General features: G+C 39.7%; 1 protein-coding gene across 6 annotated transcripts in view; it reads left to right on the top strand.

The window, feature by feature from the left end:
* The window catches only part of CTTN (cortactin), a 41,678-nt gene that overhangs the window by 12,451 nt on the left and 11,725 nt on the right, over window positions 1-17,502 (top strand). For 3 of the 6 annotated variants that reach the window (XM_045015200.1, XM_045015201.1, XM_045015199.1), the window contains 9 exons: window positions 968-1,097; window positions 6,977-7,087; window positions 7,898-7,952; window positions 8,934-9,044; window positions 9,997-10,107; window positions 10,804-10,914; window positions 12,209-12,319; window positions 13,733-13,788; window positions 15,117-15,186. In XM_045015200.1, coding sequence (XP_044871135.1) covers window positions 968-1,097; window positions 6,977-7,087; window positions 7,898-7,952; window positions 8,934-9,044; window positions 9,997-10,107; window positions 10,804-10,914; window positions 12,209-12,319; window positions 13,733-13,788; window positions 15,117-15,186 — 866 coding nt within the window. The remainder of the gene's footprint in view (window positions 1-967; window positions 1,098-6,976; window positions 7,088-7,897; window positions 7,953-8,933; window positions 9,045-9,996; window positions 10,108-10,803; window positions 10,915-12,208; window positions 12,320-13,732; window positions 13,789-15,116; window positions 15,187-17,502) is intronic. The other 3 variants (XM_045015203.1, XM_045015202.1, XM_045015204.1) reach the window with 3 other exon arrangements.

The following is a 17,502-nucleotide window of genomic DNA, read 5'->3' as shown; positions in this document are numbered from 1 at the left end:
ATAATTGCCCTGTTCTGTTCATTCTCTTAGAAGCATCTGGCATTGGCCACTATCGGTAGACAGGATACTGGGCTAGATGGACTGGTGGTCACACCCAGTATAGCTGTTCTTGTGTACTTTAGGGATCGGTTTTACTCTCTGGAGTACATTGATGATATTTACAGGGTAAATATACAGCAATTATGCTTCAGGCAGCTTTAAACTCATGTGGAAAGTATCTTCAAGCATAGATCACTGGTTTTCCCCCTACATCCAGCCTCTTTTCCTATTTCCAGAGAGAGAGCTTAGCGGAGGGGAAAGGAAATCAACCTACTTTCAGTTCCTCCTTGTTTTATATTAGCGTAATGTCCAAAAGCCCCAACTGGGATGAGGACCCCATTGTAGAAGGTACTGTACAAATGGGCTGGAAGAGATGGTCCCTGCCATGAAAATCTTACAGTCTGTTTTTCCCCTCTCTCCCACCACAAAAAAAGCCCACACTAGGGGAGAACTAAGAAGAGAGGAGTGAGTAGGGGGAAAAGAGAATGCTACAGTGATGAGGGGCATATAAATACCTACATAGGGTAAACAAAAAAAAATCATATTTGGTAACTAGGTAATCAACTGTTCAGGATTAATACCAAATAGCAAACTACTCTTCTCTGTTATAGCCCAAATGCAGGATGGTAGATCTTAAAATGAAGGGTTTGTTCTGGATTTTTTGATTTTTGAAAACAGATTTCGCAATGAAAATGAATGTCAAACTTTTTAAAACCAGACTTGAAGTGCTTGGTGTACTGAAGGATTAAAAAAAAATGAAATGTGTATTGTACACTTAACTTTAGGATTAAAAGATAAATCCTGGTAAGATCAGGTTTTGGGGTGCAAAATTAGCACATCAAGTAGAAAGTCTTGTCTCTGAGGAAGTCTTAACGTTAACCATGTCTATAAAATTTATTATATAACTACTGGATTCTCTGTTTCAAAGCATTCACCAGCTGAGAGAGAATGTGTTCCATGAACACCAGAGCCTCAAGGAGAAAGAGCTTGAAACAGGACCAAAAGCTTCCCGTGGCTATGGAGGGAAGTTTGGTGTGGAACAAGACCGTATGGATAAAGTAAGTGTAAAATGTCTTCTCAGGAGATGTATTGTGGATGGGTCTGACGCTGCAAGCCTCACTCACCTACATAAGTTCCATTGTAGTCAGTGGGATGGGACTATTTTTGTGAATTAGGTGTGTCTAGATAAAAGTTTTGCTGTTTTAATTATATCAGTACAGTAAAAGTGGCAAACTCCCTAGTGTAGATGCATTTATATCTGTATAAAAGTGTTCATACTGCTATAGATTATTTCAGTTTGGGAATCAAAATAACTTATGGCAGTATAAACCATCTTTATTCTAGTATGAATGTGTTCACTCTAGGGCTTTTGTTGATGTAACTGATATAACTATCAGCAAAATATCACACCACTAATGCTAGTTATACTTGTAAAACCTTTCTGTAGATCTAGGCTCTGTGTGATCAGGTCCTGTGTCTCATTTTACACAGGGAGTTAATGGGTCATCTGTGAGTGACAAAGGGAAGCCTTTTTGAGAACTGATGCATCGGTGCTCCACACCTCTTCCTGGTCTTGTGATTTTTAGACCTCGTCTCCTTGCTTGTGTCATGTGCTCATTAGTAAGGCTAAGATTTAGTCATGGGTAATTTTAGTAGAAGTCACGGACAGGTCATGGGCAATAAACAGAAATTCATGGCCCTGAGTTCTTTTTCCTGCTGTAAATGTGTAGGTTTCTAAAGATACTCTTCTAAATTAAGAAAGTACCCAGATATGAATAAATCCATTTTCTATTTCATTTGCTGCATCAATTCTTTGTGTATTTGAGTATGCCTAAGAATGAATAAGTAAATAAATGTATTTATCTTTTCTTGAATTTGAAGCTAGCTCTCACTTCAGAAAAGCATGAAAAAATGATCAGCAAGAAATAACCCAGATATCCAGAAAATGGCTTTGTATTTTAAGCAGATAGTAGTTGCAATCTTTGAAATATAAACTATTGAGTCAATGTTTAAAACAGCTGTCAACATCAATGCACAGTATAAATACTAATGATCCTTAGGTTTTTTTAAAATAGCTGCATGCATAGTGATTGTATTAATATTAAAAGATACTGACCAGAAGTTGTTCTAGTTGCTCATCTTCCCCCATTAGTTATCCAACTTATAATATCATAGCAGCACAATACGGTACTATAAGAAAATGAGAGCTAAAATATTGAGGCCTAAATAAGATTACATTTTAGTTTCTTCCTTAACTGACTTTGTGGGTACCTAGGAAGATGGCTTCCAAGATATTCCATTACCTGTTAAGCATATCCAGCGGATTTTGGTTTGTTTGTAGGCAGGGCCCCATTGTTTCACAGAAATTTGCTATGTAACCCTCATTGTACCCTTAAAACAAGCTAACAAATCGATGGAGAACTGGGGTAAGAGAATTATTGGATTAAGTTGTTAAGTCTACCTTGTGGGCTCCAAGCTCTCTAATGCTGGCTACTTAAGCTTCCCCTCATCCATTTAGGATCTAACTGAATGCATTAAATAAACAAATGCTAAGACTGCTTCTAGGGGGGTGTGGTAAACAATTTTTGGGGGGTGGGGAGGAGCTAATAACAAATATTGCAGATAGTGCTGTATTTGTAACACTTAACTTTTTGTAAAAGAGCAAAATTTTAACTGTCTGGATGTCTGGCCCATCAGTACTCATGATGGTGCAAACAGATCTTTAAAATGATACCACAATACCATACAACAGTGTTTCCCAAACTTGGGATGCCACTTGTGTAGGGAAAGCCCCTGGCGGGCCAGGCCAGTTTGTTTACCTGCCGTGTCTGCAGGTCCGGGTGATCGCGGCTCCCTGGCCGTGGTTCACCACTCCAGGCCAATGGGAGCTGCTGGAAGTGGCGCAGGTCGAGGGGCGTACTGGCCGCTGCTTCCATCAGCTCCCATTGGCCTGGAGCAGCGAACCGCAGCCAGTGGGAGCCACGATCGGCTGGACCTGCATACACGGCAGGTAAACAAACCAGCCCGGCCTGCCAGGGGCTTTCCCTACACAAACAGCGTCCCGAGTTTGGAAAACACTGCCATACAATTATTTATCCTTTAAAAGATCAGTCCTTTCCTTTTCAAGAGCATCTACCTAGCTCTTCACTGCCGGCGAAATCCTGCTTCCTTTTAACTCAATGGGAGTTCAGGGCAAAATCCTGGCTCACTGAAGTCAATGGTTGAAGTCTAAATGTCATAAGTTTGATGTGGACCTTACTGATCACTTGCATAACCCATGGGTCAGAGCTCCAGGATTAATTAAAATCTACCAGAGTACTGCTTCACCACGGGTTTCCAGTGGAGTGAGATTAAAAAAAAATCAATCTTTTGAATATTTAAATATACAGAGGTACATCTTTGAGTACTTGACACTTGGTGTTTGGTTATGAAATAGGAAGAGAAGCTTTCCATTCTGATGTGGTGCCATGGAAGAAGATAAAACAGCGTACTGATTTAATTAGTTGAATTTGTTAAAGCAGGAAGAGAAACATCTAGCTAAACATACGGCTTAAGACTTTCAAAACAGTGCAGGAGGATTTAGCCACAGATCTTCCACAAAGACGTGTGAATAAATTCTCTGCACTGCTTTGAAATTTTTTTTCCATCCCCTTAAAAAAAACATTGTCACTGAAAACTGGCCACCACACATTATCAACAAGCTACATGAAAGAGGCATACTGGGTTGGTCAGAATTACAAAGAAGTGTCTAACCTACATATAAATTAGAGTTGGCATACAGAATTTGGCAACATCTTTATTATATTCAGATTAATAATTTCCACATTTTGTAAGTGGACAATTGCTTCAGAATATTATGTTCAGCAAAGCTTCACTTCTCTGTGTGTTGAGAATATAATTCTTTGCAGCTGGAGGTACTTTCAAAACTCACCTTTTGCTTAGCTAGCCAAGGCTTCTGGTGACCTTGTGTTCATTTAAAGAGTCCAGCGTTATATTTTATGCCAGTACTGAACTGCTCATTTCACAAGGATTTCAGGTTGGCACATGCCTATTAGTGGCTCTCTGAATCAGCAGCAAACTTCCCAAAGGAAGGCTGTCTGCAAAATGCAGTTTGCTGGATTCTGGTGTGGGCTGTGCATGTCTCATTTTTGTATTGTATTCTCAGTCATCTTGACTCATGGAAGCAGCTTGGGTAAGTGTTAAGAAATGCACATGTGTGTTTCAATGATAACATGTTCCCATACAATTTTCAGGCCAGTTGCTTGAACGCCTTTCTGGACTGAGTAGATGGTAGAAGTTTGAGCCCAGGTGACTCATTTAGTCAGATACTCAAGAATTCCAGTATGGAACTCTACCTAACATCTTCCTATTGAATGTCTTTTATCAGGGATGCTCAGCTGGGTTTAAAATTCAGTGTACTCCATATGTCTGTCAGAGATATTAAAGCAGGTACTGTATACTACAGAGAAAGATGCTGATTTGGGAATCAAGGTTTTTAGTATTTTTTGCATATTCCATTAGGCTGAGAATGAAAAATAAGCATTCCTCAATGGCCAAATGTTCAGCGCAGCTTGTTCTCAAAACCATCAAAAACTAAAGCACAAGTATTATATAGCTGCCAGGGTTCTGCTGATTATAAGGATATGTTCACTTGAATCAAAACCAGTTCTCTACCTCCCCCACTCATCTACAGATCCATGGGTACAGAGGGGCCTGATGCAGTGAAACCATTGCCATTCCACTGCATTGGACAACATGCTGTGAGCCAGATCTATGCCACAGAACTTGGCTCCTCAATCTTTGGCAGAGCTACGTGCAGCAGACCTTTCATTTGTGGAGAGGAGTTATGGAAGGTCTGTGGCAGCAGCTCCAGCCATTAGATTGGACTAGTAATCGCAGAGCCCTCTTGCTCAGCACAGGGACACTAGAAATCCTCTTCCTTGTCACATTTCCCAGTGGCTGACCAAATTATTCAGTTTGGGTTTGGGGGTTATACTAGTAACTATATTAGTGCAAAATTTAAGCTTTATCAGTAGATAGGGTAGGATGCACTTTCTAGTGTGTAATTTCATACCATCTTGTCTTATTTGAAGATTGCTCCCACCTCCTTTGTAATTCAATGTGACATTATTGTACTTTAAAATGTTATGGCTGGCTCATGTTCCAGTGACTGACTGCAACAGAAGGGAGAGGGAAAAAAAAACACATTAAGCCGTGAAATGGTCATGAAACCAGGCTTTGGAAAAGCTGTTGACTGATAAGAGATGGAATGTGCTTTGTACTGTCACTTGCCATTTTGTACTGTATAACAGTGATAACTTGTAAAGCAAATGGTGGGGAAGTGGTAAGCGTCTTTATTCTGATATAGACTTTGGGAAGAAAGAATGTCTAGCAGCTTCCTGTAGCATACTTAACTAAAATATTAATGTAAATGATAGCCCTAGCCTGAAGTTGTTTATAGCCATAACTCTAGCTTTCTCTACCATAAAACTGAAATGTGCCAACAATCATGGGAACCAACTTCAGTTATTTTAGTTTTAATGTTTATTACAGTAATCAAATACCTTTCAACAATTAGCTGCCTACTTTTCTACTGCAATGGAAATTATTTTGATTTTTACTACAGTGATCACCATTAGTCTTTTAGCAGATATTTCTCTATCTGAAATTGTGTGCTTGCAAAGACAGGAATTTGTGATAACTGTGTTGTTTGTAAATAGAGTCGGATTACTTTCCTCTCTGTCTGGTTTAAAAAATTCCCTGCCAAAGTGTAATGAAGTGATTGGCCAACAAAGTGAAACAAGAATAGCATTCCTAGAAACATATTTTGTTGTTCAAGTTGCATGGGGCTCAAATAGTAAACTAGTGATCTGAGGCAGCTAATGACGTTTAACTAGAATTAAATAGTATATGAGGAAGTATATTTTCTATCTGCATAACTTTTGGATGGTGTTATCTTCCAGAACTGTCATTCCTGTTTTCCTAAATTAATGATTTTTTTTTTTTTTAGGCTATGAAAATTCGTGGTTTTTTTAATGTAATACCACATCATAGCCTATGTTGGAAAATTTTTCTTGCTATCCAGTGATAAATTTAATGTCTGGTGGATGTGAATGCTGCATTCAGTCTAGGCAGCCTTTGAGGTTAGCCTTTTGCTTTAAGCTTGCAGAATTCTACAAAGTTTCTTTTGTCCAAGAAGTATCTTGTGTTTAAGTTTGTAGTGATAATTTTTCTACTGTGTATGGTCGATAGCTGCATACACAATTATCACTCCTTGTATTTTATTGGAAGTGAGGGCTCCCTTCTAATTCTTGGATCATGGCAATAGGATTTGATTCAATATCTCTCCTTTTACCACCTCTGTAGTTTAATTTATAAATCCTGGGTGAAACATACGCACACATGAAGTATACAGTCAATGCTTCCAGACTCTTTCCTGGGATTTTGATCGTTTTTTTTCCTAGGACTATATTAACAACTTGGTGACACAATCCTACAGATTCTTATTCCTATGATAAATCTTTACGTGGGTATTTTGCAGAATTGGGCCCTTAACATGCATGGCTTTCACTATGCAACTGCTACTAATGCTGACAATTTGCATGTCTAAAGAGCCACATAAATTAGAAACAGGCTTCTAGGTGGTGCCTAATCTGAAACTTTTTTGTTTTTAGACTTACTAAGTACACCTCTACCTCGACATAATGCTGTCCTTGGGAGCCAAAAAATCTTATCGCGTTACAAGTGAAACCATGTTATATTGAACTTGCTTTGATCCACCGGAGTGCGCAGCCCCACCCCCCTGGAGCACTGCTTTACTGCATTATATCCAAATTTGTGTTATATCGGGTGGTGATCTATCAAGGTAGCAGTGTATGGTGTGTTATCATTTTTGTTAGATGCAGTAATCCATTTTTGGATTTCTAACTTCTTTCAGTCAGCTGTTGGCCATGAATATCAATCTAAGCTTTCTAAACACTGCTCCCAAGTGGACTCAGTAAGAGGTTTTGGAGGCAAGTTTGGAGTACAAATGGATAGAGTTGACCAGGTAAGTAATTTCCTACAGCACTGCAGTTATGTACAGCAGTTGTGTTCATCAGTTTACATAGGGTATTGGTTTTATCATGCTAAAAACTGATACTGCGAGGTGTAAACATCACTGTCATTCATTTTTTAGCACTGCACTTTGTGCATATCAGTAAATTGGCTTTGGTTATTATGGATTAATACTTTCTTAAGAAACAAAAATCCTTCCCCCACAATTAAGTTGAAGGATGGCCCGATTTGAAAAAAAAGATTTAAAACATGTCAGTTAGCCAAGCTACATATGTTTTTGTGACCAGAAAGATGAACACCAGGTAGGGAGAGAATTTAGCATGGTTTGGGGCGCCTAGCAAACTGAACCACTTGGCTGACTATCGAGGTAGGGAAACTTTCCCAGACTGAACATAATGGCCATACTGGGTCAGACCAAAGGTCCATCCACCCCAGTATCCTGTCTACCGACAGTGGCCAATGCCAGGTGCCCCAGAAGAAGTGAACCTAATACTGATAAAATAACCTCCTGCTGGAATTGGTGGAAGCTCCAGTGTACTGAGTCACTAAACCTGACAAGACCCTAATGTACTGCAGGGAACAATCTGCTTTGGCAGTGGCTGAGAAAGATAGCTTAATGTTTTGAGGATATTGGCCCGGAAATCTAAACAGACACGTATGTTCCAGAACCAAGAGGCTTAGAGCATCACTAAGTTCTAATTTCTTTTATGCCAAGTATTTTTCTGCTGAAGTAGACTATTTTGTGTTACTAATGTCTAACTTTTTTTTAGGAATGCTTATTACTGTATTATTTCTCCTACAGTCTGCTGTGGGTTTTGAATACCAGGGGAAAACAGAGAAACATGCCTCTCAAAAAGGTAAAGTGTTGAGGTGAATGTGTGTATGTAAATAAATAACTGTTATCAATATTAGTTGCTTGTTGTAAGACTCTACTACAATAGCTTGTATATAAAACTGTTGAGGAAACAATGTTTGTAAGGTGCCTAGCACAATGGGGCCTCAACCTGCATGGTCAGCTATCCAATTATTCTGCGTCCAAAATGATTTACTACTCTTTTGTAGTAAGTGGACTCAAAAACTACTCACTTGGCCTTAACAAAATGAAATGCTCTGTTTGTCTTTAAGGGTCTGACTTGTCCTTTGTTCACCACCCCCTAAATATTTTAGAATGAGCTCTCTAGAGAGTCTGGGGGATGGGTGGGGCTATCTGGGAGAGGTCACTGCTCCCTAGATTTCAGCCACCTGACCCTGGTGAAAATAACCCCCAGGGTGCAGCTTTAACTTATGCCAGTTCCCAGAAGGACTATATGGTAGTGGAGAATGGGGCATAGCAGAGCCTTTCTATTCTGTGCCCCTTCCCTCTCCTTGCAGTGATGATTTTCACCCCAAGCCCTCTCCTGCCTATATGACAGGAAGTGGAGGGGTAAGATCATACTAATGTTTAAAACTTCCTAGAAAGCAAAATAAGAGTATAGCTTTGCATTTAATCTCTTGCGTGGGGGACGGGGGGTGTTAATATGGTTAATATTAATGGAGTAAATGGTTCCTGTGTTTTGGACAACTATAAATGAAAGGGCAGACTAAACTCAAAACACAAAATTACCTTAGGCAGAAGTTTTAACAGCATCCAGATTTACAAATAGGGAACATTGACACGTACTTGTGACATCATGAGCCATAGTACTATGCTAAATTCTGCTTGTTGTGTTTGTAAGATTTCTTTTATGGGCTAGTTAGCTATTTTCAAACAGATATTATTCTGGATTTCTGCATTGCAACATTGACTATGACACATGGTGAGTTCATGTGTTTGATTGTGTTTTGTTCTCTGGATTCAGATTACTCAAGTGGTTTTGGTGGTAAATATGGAGTGCAGGCCGACAGAGTAGACAAGAGTGCAGTGGGCTTTGATTACCAGGGTAAAACAGAGAAGCATGAATCTCAGAAAGGTTAGTCAACATGCATGTTTCTTGTTCTATTTTTGATGTGGTGCAGGTGCATTTACCAGGAACAGTCTTGTAAAATATTTCATTTTGGTAAATATTGATAGATATTTTGTATCATTATGTACACTAGATAAGTCGTAAAGGTTACTGAAAACTTTTTCTTCTTGAAGAAGAACTTTAAACCATACACTTTAGTTTAATGAACCCAAGGATTCCAAGTGGAGGTCAAGTTTCAATTACATAGTAACCAGAGCTGGTCAACAAACTTTTTGCAAAAAAAACTTCTAGCAACTTTTGAAATTTTTTGACCAATCTAATATTAAAACCTTAAATGCTCAAATACAGCAGTGAGGTATTTCTGACAAAATCACCTGATAGTTAAAATGTAAATTTTACTAATATGTCAGTAATGCTTAGGGATTTCCAGAGTTAATATAGTGTTGTTATAGCTGGTCAAAAAATTGTTTACCAAAAAAAAAAAGTTTAAAAAATTTTCAGCAAACAAAGGGACACATTTTTCTCAAAATCTTCCCATTTTCTGACCAGTGCTAAATAATATATTTGCATCACATTATTACTTGAAGTAACAAAGCTTTATTTTTAAAAAATGGCGACCATACTGCTCTTGATGTAGCCTTAGAATTCCATTGTCATTTCACTGTTTCAATGCCTAGTTATAACTGAACTCTTTGAAAGATTAAAATTGCTCACATCGTTGAGTGCTTTGGCTAGCTTTGACACTGCTGTTTTATTTTCTCCTGCTTAAGGGGAAAACGTTAGGTGATACGTTCTGAAGAATTTAAGACTTAATATCCTGGATCTAGATTAGCCAGGGATGTCAGTATTCTTCTAATACATAATTTAAAACAAGTGGCTATGGTTGAAGCAGTCTTGTCTTAATAGTGTCTTATTACTGTACATTTGTAAATAAAATTCTGTTTACTCCTGACTCCAGATTATTCCAGAGGCTTTGGTGGTAAATATGGGGTTGACAAGGACAAAGTGGACAAAAGTGCAGTTGGCTTTGAATATCAAGGCAAAACAGAAAAGCACGAATCACAGAAAGGTTTTTATTAAACTTTATTAAATTAAAGTATGCATGGGTTGAGTCTAACACTCTTAAGTAAGGATGAGAACCTCAAAGCTGGGAAGTATACTGTTAAAATATCAGCATTCTTGCCAGTGAGACTTTTTTAAAACTAGAAAGTATGTAATTGCAAAATCCATCCCCAATCTTGCAATCCGATCCATATGGGAGGACTTTGATACCCGTGTGGAGTTTCACAGAAGTCAGTAGGACGTGATGGTCTTCAGATGCAGATCAGATTGCATGACTGCAGCCTTTATAACTATAATACAAATAATAAACAGCAATAATAATAATATCTGGATAAAGAACCATATCGTAATATGGATTTTTGGTAGCATAGAGGAGGTGTGCTGCAGGCATCAGAATTGTCCTTCTCTTACCTGCCATGTAGCTATTCTGTGAATGTTGAGACACTTACTACAGTGTCAATCAGAGTATTGTGGGGGTGGGCTGTTCTTCACTTTCTGACTTTTATATTAGTTTTTCGGATTGCTGTGCTTCCCATTTCCCACTGGGGAGGTGACTTGGCAGGGGGAAATGGACCATGAAAATAATTCATGAATTATAATGAAATACTTGGGGATAAACTGTCCCATCTATAATATCACTATTTTGTTCAAAATGTTATCTGTAACAATCACACTAATGGCTTGTGGAATTTTATGTACATAGACTATGTGAAAGGATTTGGAGGCAAGTTTGGTGTACAGACAGACAGACAGGACAAATGTGCACTTGGTTGGGATCATCAGGAGAAAGTGCAACTGCATGAATCCCAGAAAGGTATGTTTGAGTTCAACTTCTTAACTACACTTTTAACATGCTTCTGGTTCATTTTATAGTTTATTTTCTCTGCAGCTCTGGTAAAACTATTTCATAGTAGCTAACGTTGTAGTTGCTTCTCCATTCTTTGAAATGTTACTGTGTTGCAGTTGGTGGAATGTCTTTACAATCTGTTTAACATATCATGACTGGTATTGAGAGCCACTGAAAATATTGACTCAGAAGGCCAGGAGATATGTTGCAATAGCCTTATGAATCTGCACTTAGCTTGGATTCTTGATTTTTTTTTTTTTTCAGTAACATTTTGGAAGCCAGCCTGTCAGAAATGACTCCTGTCTTATGTAAACTGCCAGTTCATATACCAGGACAAAGCCTGCTCACTGTACTCAAACTATTTTCCTCTTCCTTGCCCTGTCTCCCCTCCCATCTGTGCTCCCCCCCCCCACCCCATGTATACCCACACGTGCAGGAGGTAGAAACTCAGCATCAGCAATACTGACCTCTTCCTTCTTACCCAGATTTTCATGGCCTCCATGAAGATGGGGAGGTCTGCAGCCATAGTCTTTTCCACAGTGGACCAGTCCATGCTGCCCCCATGCTGAAAGGGGATCAAAGTCTTTTCCCTTTGCAGCTTCCTGTGAGAAGGGATGATCTGTGCCCTCATCTTAGCACCTTATATCAAAATGGCGGTGCCAGAAAAGCTATCAATGAATGGAATATAGTTCTGAACACAGATTTTTTTTTTTCTTCAGAGCAGTAGCAAGAATATTCCTTATTTTTGACAATGCCAAAGAGGAGGAACTTTAGGAATTTTTCCTCCTGATCTGTATTCCTTTCAAGGCAGGGCTATAAAGTACAAATGGTGATGGCATCCATGAAATAAATTTTATTTGCTCCTAAATATTGTCCTACTCACATTATATTTATCTTTTGAGTACATATGAATACAGACATAATCTGATCATGAACATATTTTAATATCTGAGTGCATGTATACAGTATAAACCGTTGTGCAGAGAAGTGTTGTCTGCAGTATAGGAAGAGCTGCAAAATATAGCTAAGAACATGGAATTCTCTCTATTATATTCCTGTTAATATTAAGTGGAGCTGGCCTCTTCCTAATCCCAAGTGGAATTGTTCACATTCTGAATATACACTTAAAAATGAGTGTTCAGCTTCTTCTAAAAGTACTCCTGATTCATCAGAATTGTTGCTGATGGTTATGTCTTTTGAATGTTTCTAACTAAACTTATCTGTTCCTTTTCCCCTCCCTTATTACATGTGGCTTTTTCAGATTATAAGAGTGGTTTTGGAGGGAAATTCGGTGTTCAAACAGAGAGGCAGGACCCATCTGCTGTGGGGTTTGAATACAAGGAGAAACTAGCCAAGCATGAGTCTCAACAAGGCACAGTCTCCAGTTGTAACTTTCTTAGTGCAGCCACTTCTAACACAGACTTAAATAGTCATGTAAAAAGACTGATGTGTGCCATAAGTAATCTAAAGAAGACATTCTCTTAAATTTCTATCCCCATGTTATCTATCAACATCAGGCTATTTCCTTAAAATGAGCTGTTAAACGTGATCTCATAACAAGCCTATATTAAGGATATTGGTTCATAAAATTCCAAATGCTGCATCTAATAAAATAGAAACAGATTTCCAATATTTAGTTCATGGCGCTACACCAGCATTAAATCACACCAGCTTAAAAGTCCAAGTGTAAACCTTTGCCTTAGTTGAAATAGTAGTAAATTATAGCATGTTATAAAGCTGCCTTTATTCATTGTGAGATAATTCAGGTATGAACTACAAGTTCTAGTTTTCGGCTGACATCTTAAAGTGAGAAGTCTGATAGTGTAGAGTTGTTGGTTTTTTTGGAAACCCTGAATCAAAATAGTATAATTGCAATGTATAAAGATGATTAATAAAGCCATGCATTTATTCTGATTGACAATACACACTAAAGACACTATTTCTAACAGCAGTCGATATTTTACGTACTGTCGTGATCTAGTTCCAAACATTTGAAGTCTAGGATAGCTTTACTAGGAGTTTAAATACACACACAAAGTCCCTCATTAGTGGACCTTATGTTTTGGGAATGGGAGCAAAGGAAGAAGTTGTAAGTCAGTTTTCCAAGGCACAGACCTTCAAGCACTCTTCATTTACATGGTAACTGCTCATTATTACAATAAGGCAATAAGATAACTACGTGATATAGTCCCATTGCAGATACATGGAACACCTATCTTAATTTTGCATGAACCTGGGGTCAATACCAAAATAGGAGAAAAAGTGAATTTGGCAGCTGTGTGTCTTTACTTGATCAAGTCCATGAATGCCATGCAAATAAAGAGTATTTAAGTGACACTTGTGCCCTGACAAGTGTTACTGCAAACTTGATAGCACACTACTCTGAACAAAGGAAAATAGCTGGGGTAATATGACCAATACTACAGGAAGTAACAATTAGTACTGTGAAAGGCTGTGCTCTAGAAGTGGTGCATTATGAGGGGCCATCTCTTATTTTTTGCTTGGTATAGCAATCATTAGCTTAACTTTCACTGAAAGAATGTGAAAAGCATGCACATCGCTCACGACATCTTTCTTGCCTGCTGGTATATGAAGAGGCTTCTGTAGATAGATATATTTATATATATCCTGATTTGCATAAAAAACAAGTTGCATTTTCTTTGGCTGCTGTCTTTGGAATTCTGCATGTAGCTGCTTTTTGAAATGGCCATTTGCATTTAACAGACCTTAAAGGGAAAAGATTAAACCTGCCTACTGCCTGTGACCTTTTTATCCTGTTTTTTAGATTATTCAAAAGGGTTTGGTGGAAAGTATGGGGTACAGAAGGATCGAATGGATAAGGTAAATTGTTTGAAATTATCATGAATTCAGTAGTCTGGCTATTGGTTTAAAATTCCACCATTATTAGTGAGGCTGGAGCTGTAGTGCTGTGATCTCTATATTTGTATCCTGCTTAGGGAATTCTCCTCTCCAATTCTTTATAGTATATAGCGCCTTTCATCTGAGAATCTCAAAGCATTTTACTAAGCTGATTATTATCCCCATTATATACAAGGGGGAAATTAAAACACAGACCTTAAGTGATAGCAAAAGTCCCACACAGAGAGGAGCAGAATTAAGAAATATAACCCTGAAATCTAGCTGACCAGTCTTCTCTTCTAACCACCAGACCGTACCTCATCTTACACCTTGTGAATGTCCTCTCAACTAATTAAAAATAGTTGCCTCTGTTTGCCTCATTTGTCCATTTATAATTTAAGGGGATGTTGCTATGTTTCATCATCCTGCTGCAGTAAGTAGCACACCGAATTGTTTGAATAGTCACTTACCCACTCCACGAACTAAAAGTAGCACTGTCTAATACACCCCTGCATGAGAATTTCATCAGAACCCACAATTCTAACTTTAATCTTTTATCAAAGACAAATTGTGATGTAAACTTCAAAAAATACTGCTTTATTTCACAAGTTTAAAGGATGATGGTCTGTATACAGACCCACTTAACATACTAAATAAACCTATCTGTTAACTTACAGAAGTATCAAAGCTTCAAACTCTTCTACTGTATCAGTGTATTATTTTACCCATGATTCAAAATATCAGGAAATCTTTAACCGAGGGAACTCTTTCACTTATTTAGTTATTTTTATTGCTTGATTTAAACACCTATCTCAAAACTACCTCTCTGTTTAGGGTTTGCTTTAGTTATTTTTTATATTTTAGGCTGGATGTTTTTATCTTGGTAGAAACCCTTCTGTTATACAGACTGAAAGGTTATTTTGTACTGAGAACAAGAAGCATTCAGCCAATTTCCTTGTCTCCTACTTTTATGACTCATCAATATATAAATGAGATTAATCAGTAATAAAATTATTGTTAATAGGAATCTAGTGTGACATGTATCTGAATGAAGGTTAACTCTAAATAGTCTGGTGTATTGAAAGAATTCATTCCCTTTTTCATGTTTTAGGCCCAAAAATGTAGTGGGCTATAAAAAAAAAAAAAAAAAAAAGGAAGAAAACCCTGTGCCCTTGGAGGTAGGAGTTCTGATTTAGAATGTTGCAGCAAAAGATCATGCAGGTGTGTGCTGCCTTATTTACTGAATGAGCATGTGATGAGAGAACTGGTGCTGCTTTGTGTAGTAGTTGATACTTTCTCATTACTGGTAGAATGCATCGACTTTTGAAGATATTGAGAAACTGTCATCAACTTATCAGAAGACCAAGCCAGTAGAAGCTGGTAAGATTACATTCTTGATTACAGAATCTTTTTTTGTTTTTTTTTGTTTCTGTCATGGGCTGTAGAAGATGGAACAGGGAATATTTCTTTTCCTTCACATGTTAGGAGAGGGAGAAGAAGGAGCAGAGGAGTGTGGTTAAGATGTATTTTGAGTATTGGCAATGTAGCTGCTGAGATACCATGTCTGGGCTGTCTCTTCCTCCCTCCCTGTCTGTCAAGGCTTTGAAGTATGACAAAAAGCTAGGTGCTGAACCAAGTTATTGCAGAAGAAGGGCTTGTAGTAACTGAGCTTAAAGAATCTTAAGAAATGATACTTAGATGTAAACATATCTCTTAAAAAGCTGTAATACTGATGCTACTATACTTCTGTGTCAGATCTCTTTACAAAAAAAAAAAAAAAGGCAGATTTCAATAAAGCATTGTTAGCATATATTTGGGATGCCCAGGGAATGAATTGCACTTCAGCTCTCAAAAACTCATTGAATTAATACCATGAGGATGTTGCTACAACAGTGAATGTGTATTAATTGGCCAAAAGATATGAGGCTCTACACTCAACTCAGTGGCATTTGTCTGTTTGTCTGTAATGCAGTAACTTTTTGAAATGTCACATCCCAGGAATCTTTAGTGCCCCCTGCCACTACCTACATCAGGGGAGGGCAAACTACGGCCCGCGGACTGGATCTGGCCCATCAGGGCTTTCAGTCCGGCCTGCGGGATTGCCAGCCTCGTGGCACAGCGGGGCTAAGGCAGGCTTTCTGCCTGCCCTGGCTCAAGCCAGTTCTGGAAGTGGCTGGCACCACATCCCTGCGACCCCTGGGTGAGTCAGGGATCAGAGGGCTCCGTGTGCTGCCCTCGCCTGCAGGCACCACCCCCCGCAGCTCCCATTGGCCAGGAACAGGGAACCACGGCCAATGGGAGCTTTGGGGCACCCAGGAGCCACTGCCGGACATGCTAGCCACTTCCGGGGGCGGCATGGGGCCAGGGCAGGCAGGGAACCTGCCTTAGCCATGCTGCGCACCACTGCCACCCTGGAGCTGCTTGAGATAAATGGTGATGGGTCGGATCCCACACCCTGAACCCCTCATACATCCCAGCCCCCTGCCGCACCTCTCCTGCACCCCACCTCCCTGCCCTGAGCCCCCTTCTGCACTACGCACCCCCTCCTGCACCCCAACCCTTGCCCTGAGCCTTTTCCTGCACACAGCACCCCCTCCCACACCCCGCACTCCCTCCCACATCCCAACCCGCTGCCCCAGCCCTACATTCATGGCCCTGCATATAATTTCCCCACCCAGACGTGGCCCTTGGGCCAAAAAGTTTGCCCACCCCTGACTTACATGTATCAGAGGCAGCAGCTCTACTTGCTGCATGGGGAGAGTGTAGCCTGGACTCTAACAGAAATAAGAAAACCAGAGAGCCTAACAGGAAGGATTTGGGGATGGGAAGCACAGGGATCCAGAGAAATGGGGCTGCACTTGTGAGGGGAGCAGGGGGGTGGATCAGGTGCCAGGGGAGGAAGCAGTGATCTGGAAAGGACTAAGGGCCAGTGAGGAAGCAGGCACCTGGAGGCAAGAAGGGGAGCGGACTTGGCAATTTGGGGAGGCAGGAACCCACAATGGGATGGACAGTAGGGTTGATGAGGAAAGCAGGAATTGGGTTGGTTGGCATGGAAGTGGGGACCCAGAGTCAGAGGAAATGGAGAAGGGGAAGGAAAAATGGGGCCCTGGGAGAGAGGAACAGGGACCTGGAAGCGGTGAAATAGAGATGAGGAAAATGAGGACCTGACAGGGGTATGGTGGGAATCTGAAGGGGGGAAGATGACCTGGCAGGATACTGAGCCGCTGCCATGGTGGGGGAGAGAGGAATGGGATCCAATGGTATGAGGGAATGAAACCTGGGGGACACAGAGCCCCTGCCATGAGCTAGGGGTATGGGGACTTGCAGGGATTCCCATCAATAGGGGAGGATGGCACAAAGGGAGCTTGTGGGGGTGGGGAGCCCCAGTGATTTCCCTACACTCCCCTGAATTTTCCCAACACCCCCCCCAGTTTTGTGAGCTAGTTACATACCAATTTAGTGACTGTTTGGAAATCTGAATTTAAATTGAAACATTAATACACACTTTAAAAGCTTATACAGTGTATGATAAAATATGTGTATCTGAAAAAGTATAATAGATTTGAAAAGTATGAACATAGACTAGCTTCCTTATACAGCTGTTTTTTATGATGTCAGTGCATTCATTTCGGTGATGTTGGCCAACCTAATAATTTCAAATGATGATTTGTAAGCAAAGTCTAAATGAGTTCTCCC

The sequence above is a fragment of the Mauremys mutica genome, chromosome 4 (genome assembly GCF_020497125.1).
Source record: "Mauremys mutica isolate MM-2020 ecotype Southern chromosome 4, ASM2049712v1, whole genome shotgun sequence".
NCBI lineage: Eukaryota > Metazoa > Chordata > Testudines > Geoemydidae > Mauremys > Mauremys mutica.
This window is presented reverse-complemented; position numbering and strand designations above follow the sequence as displayed.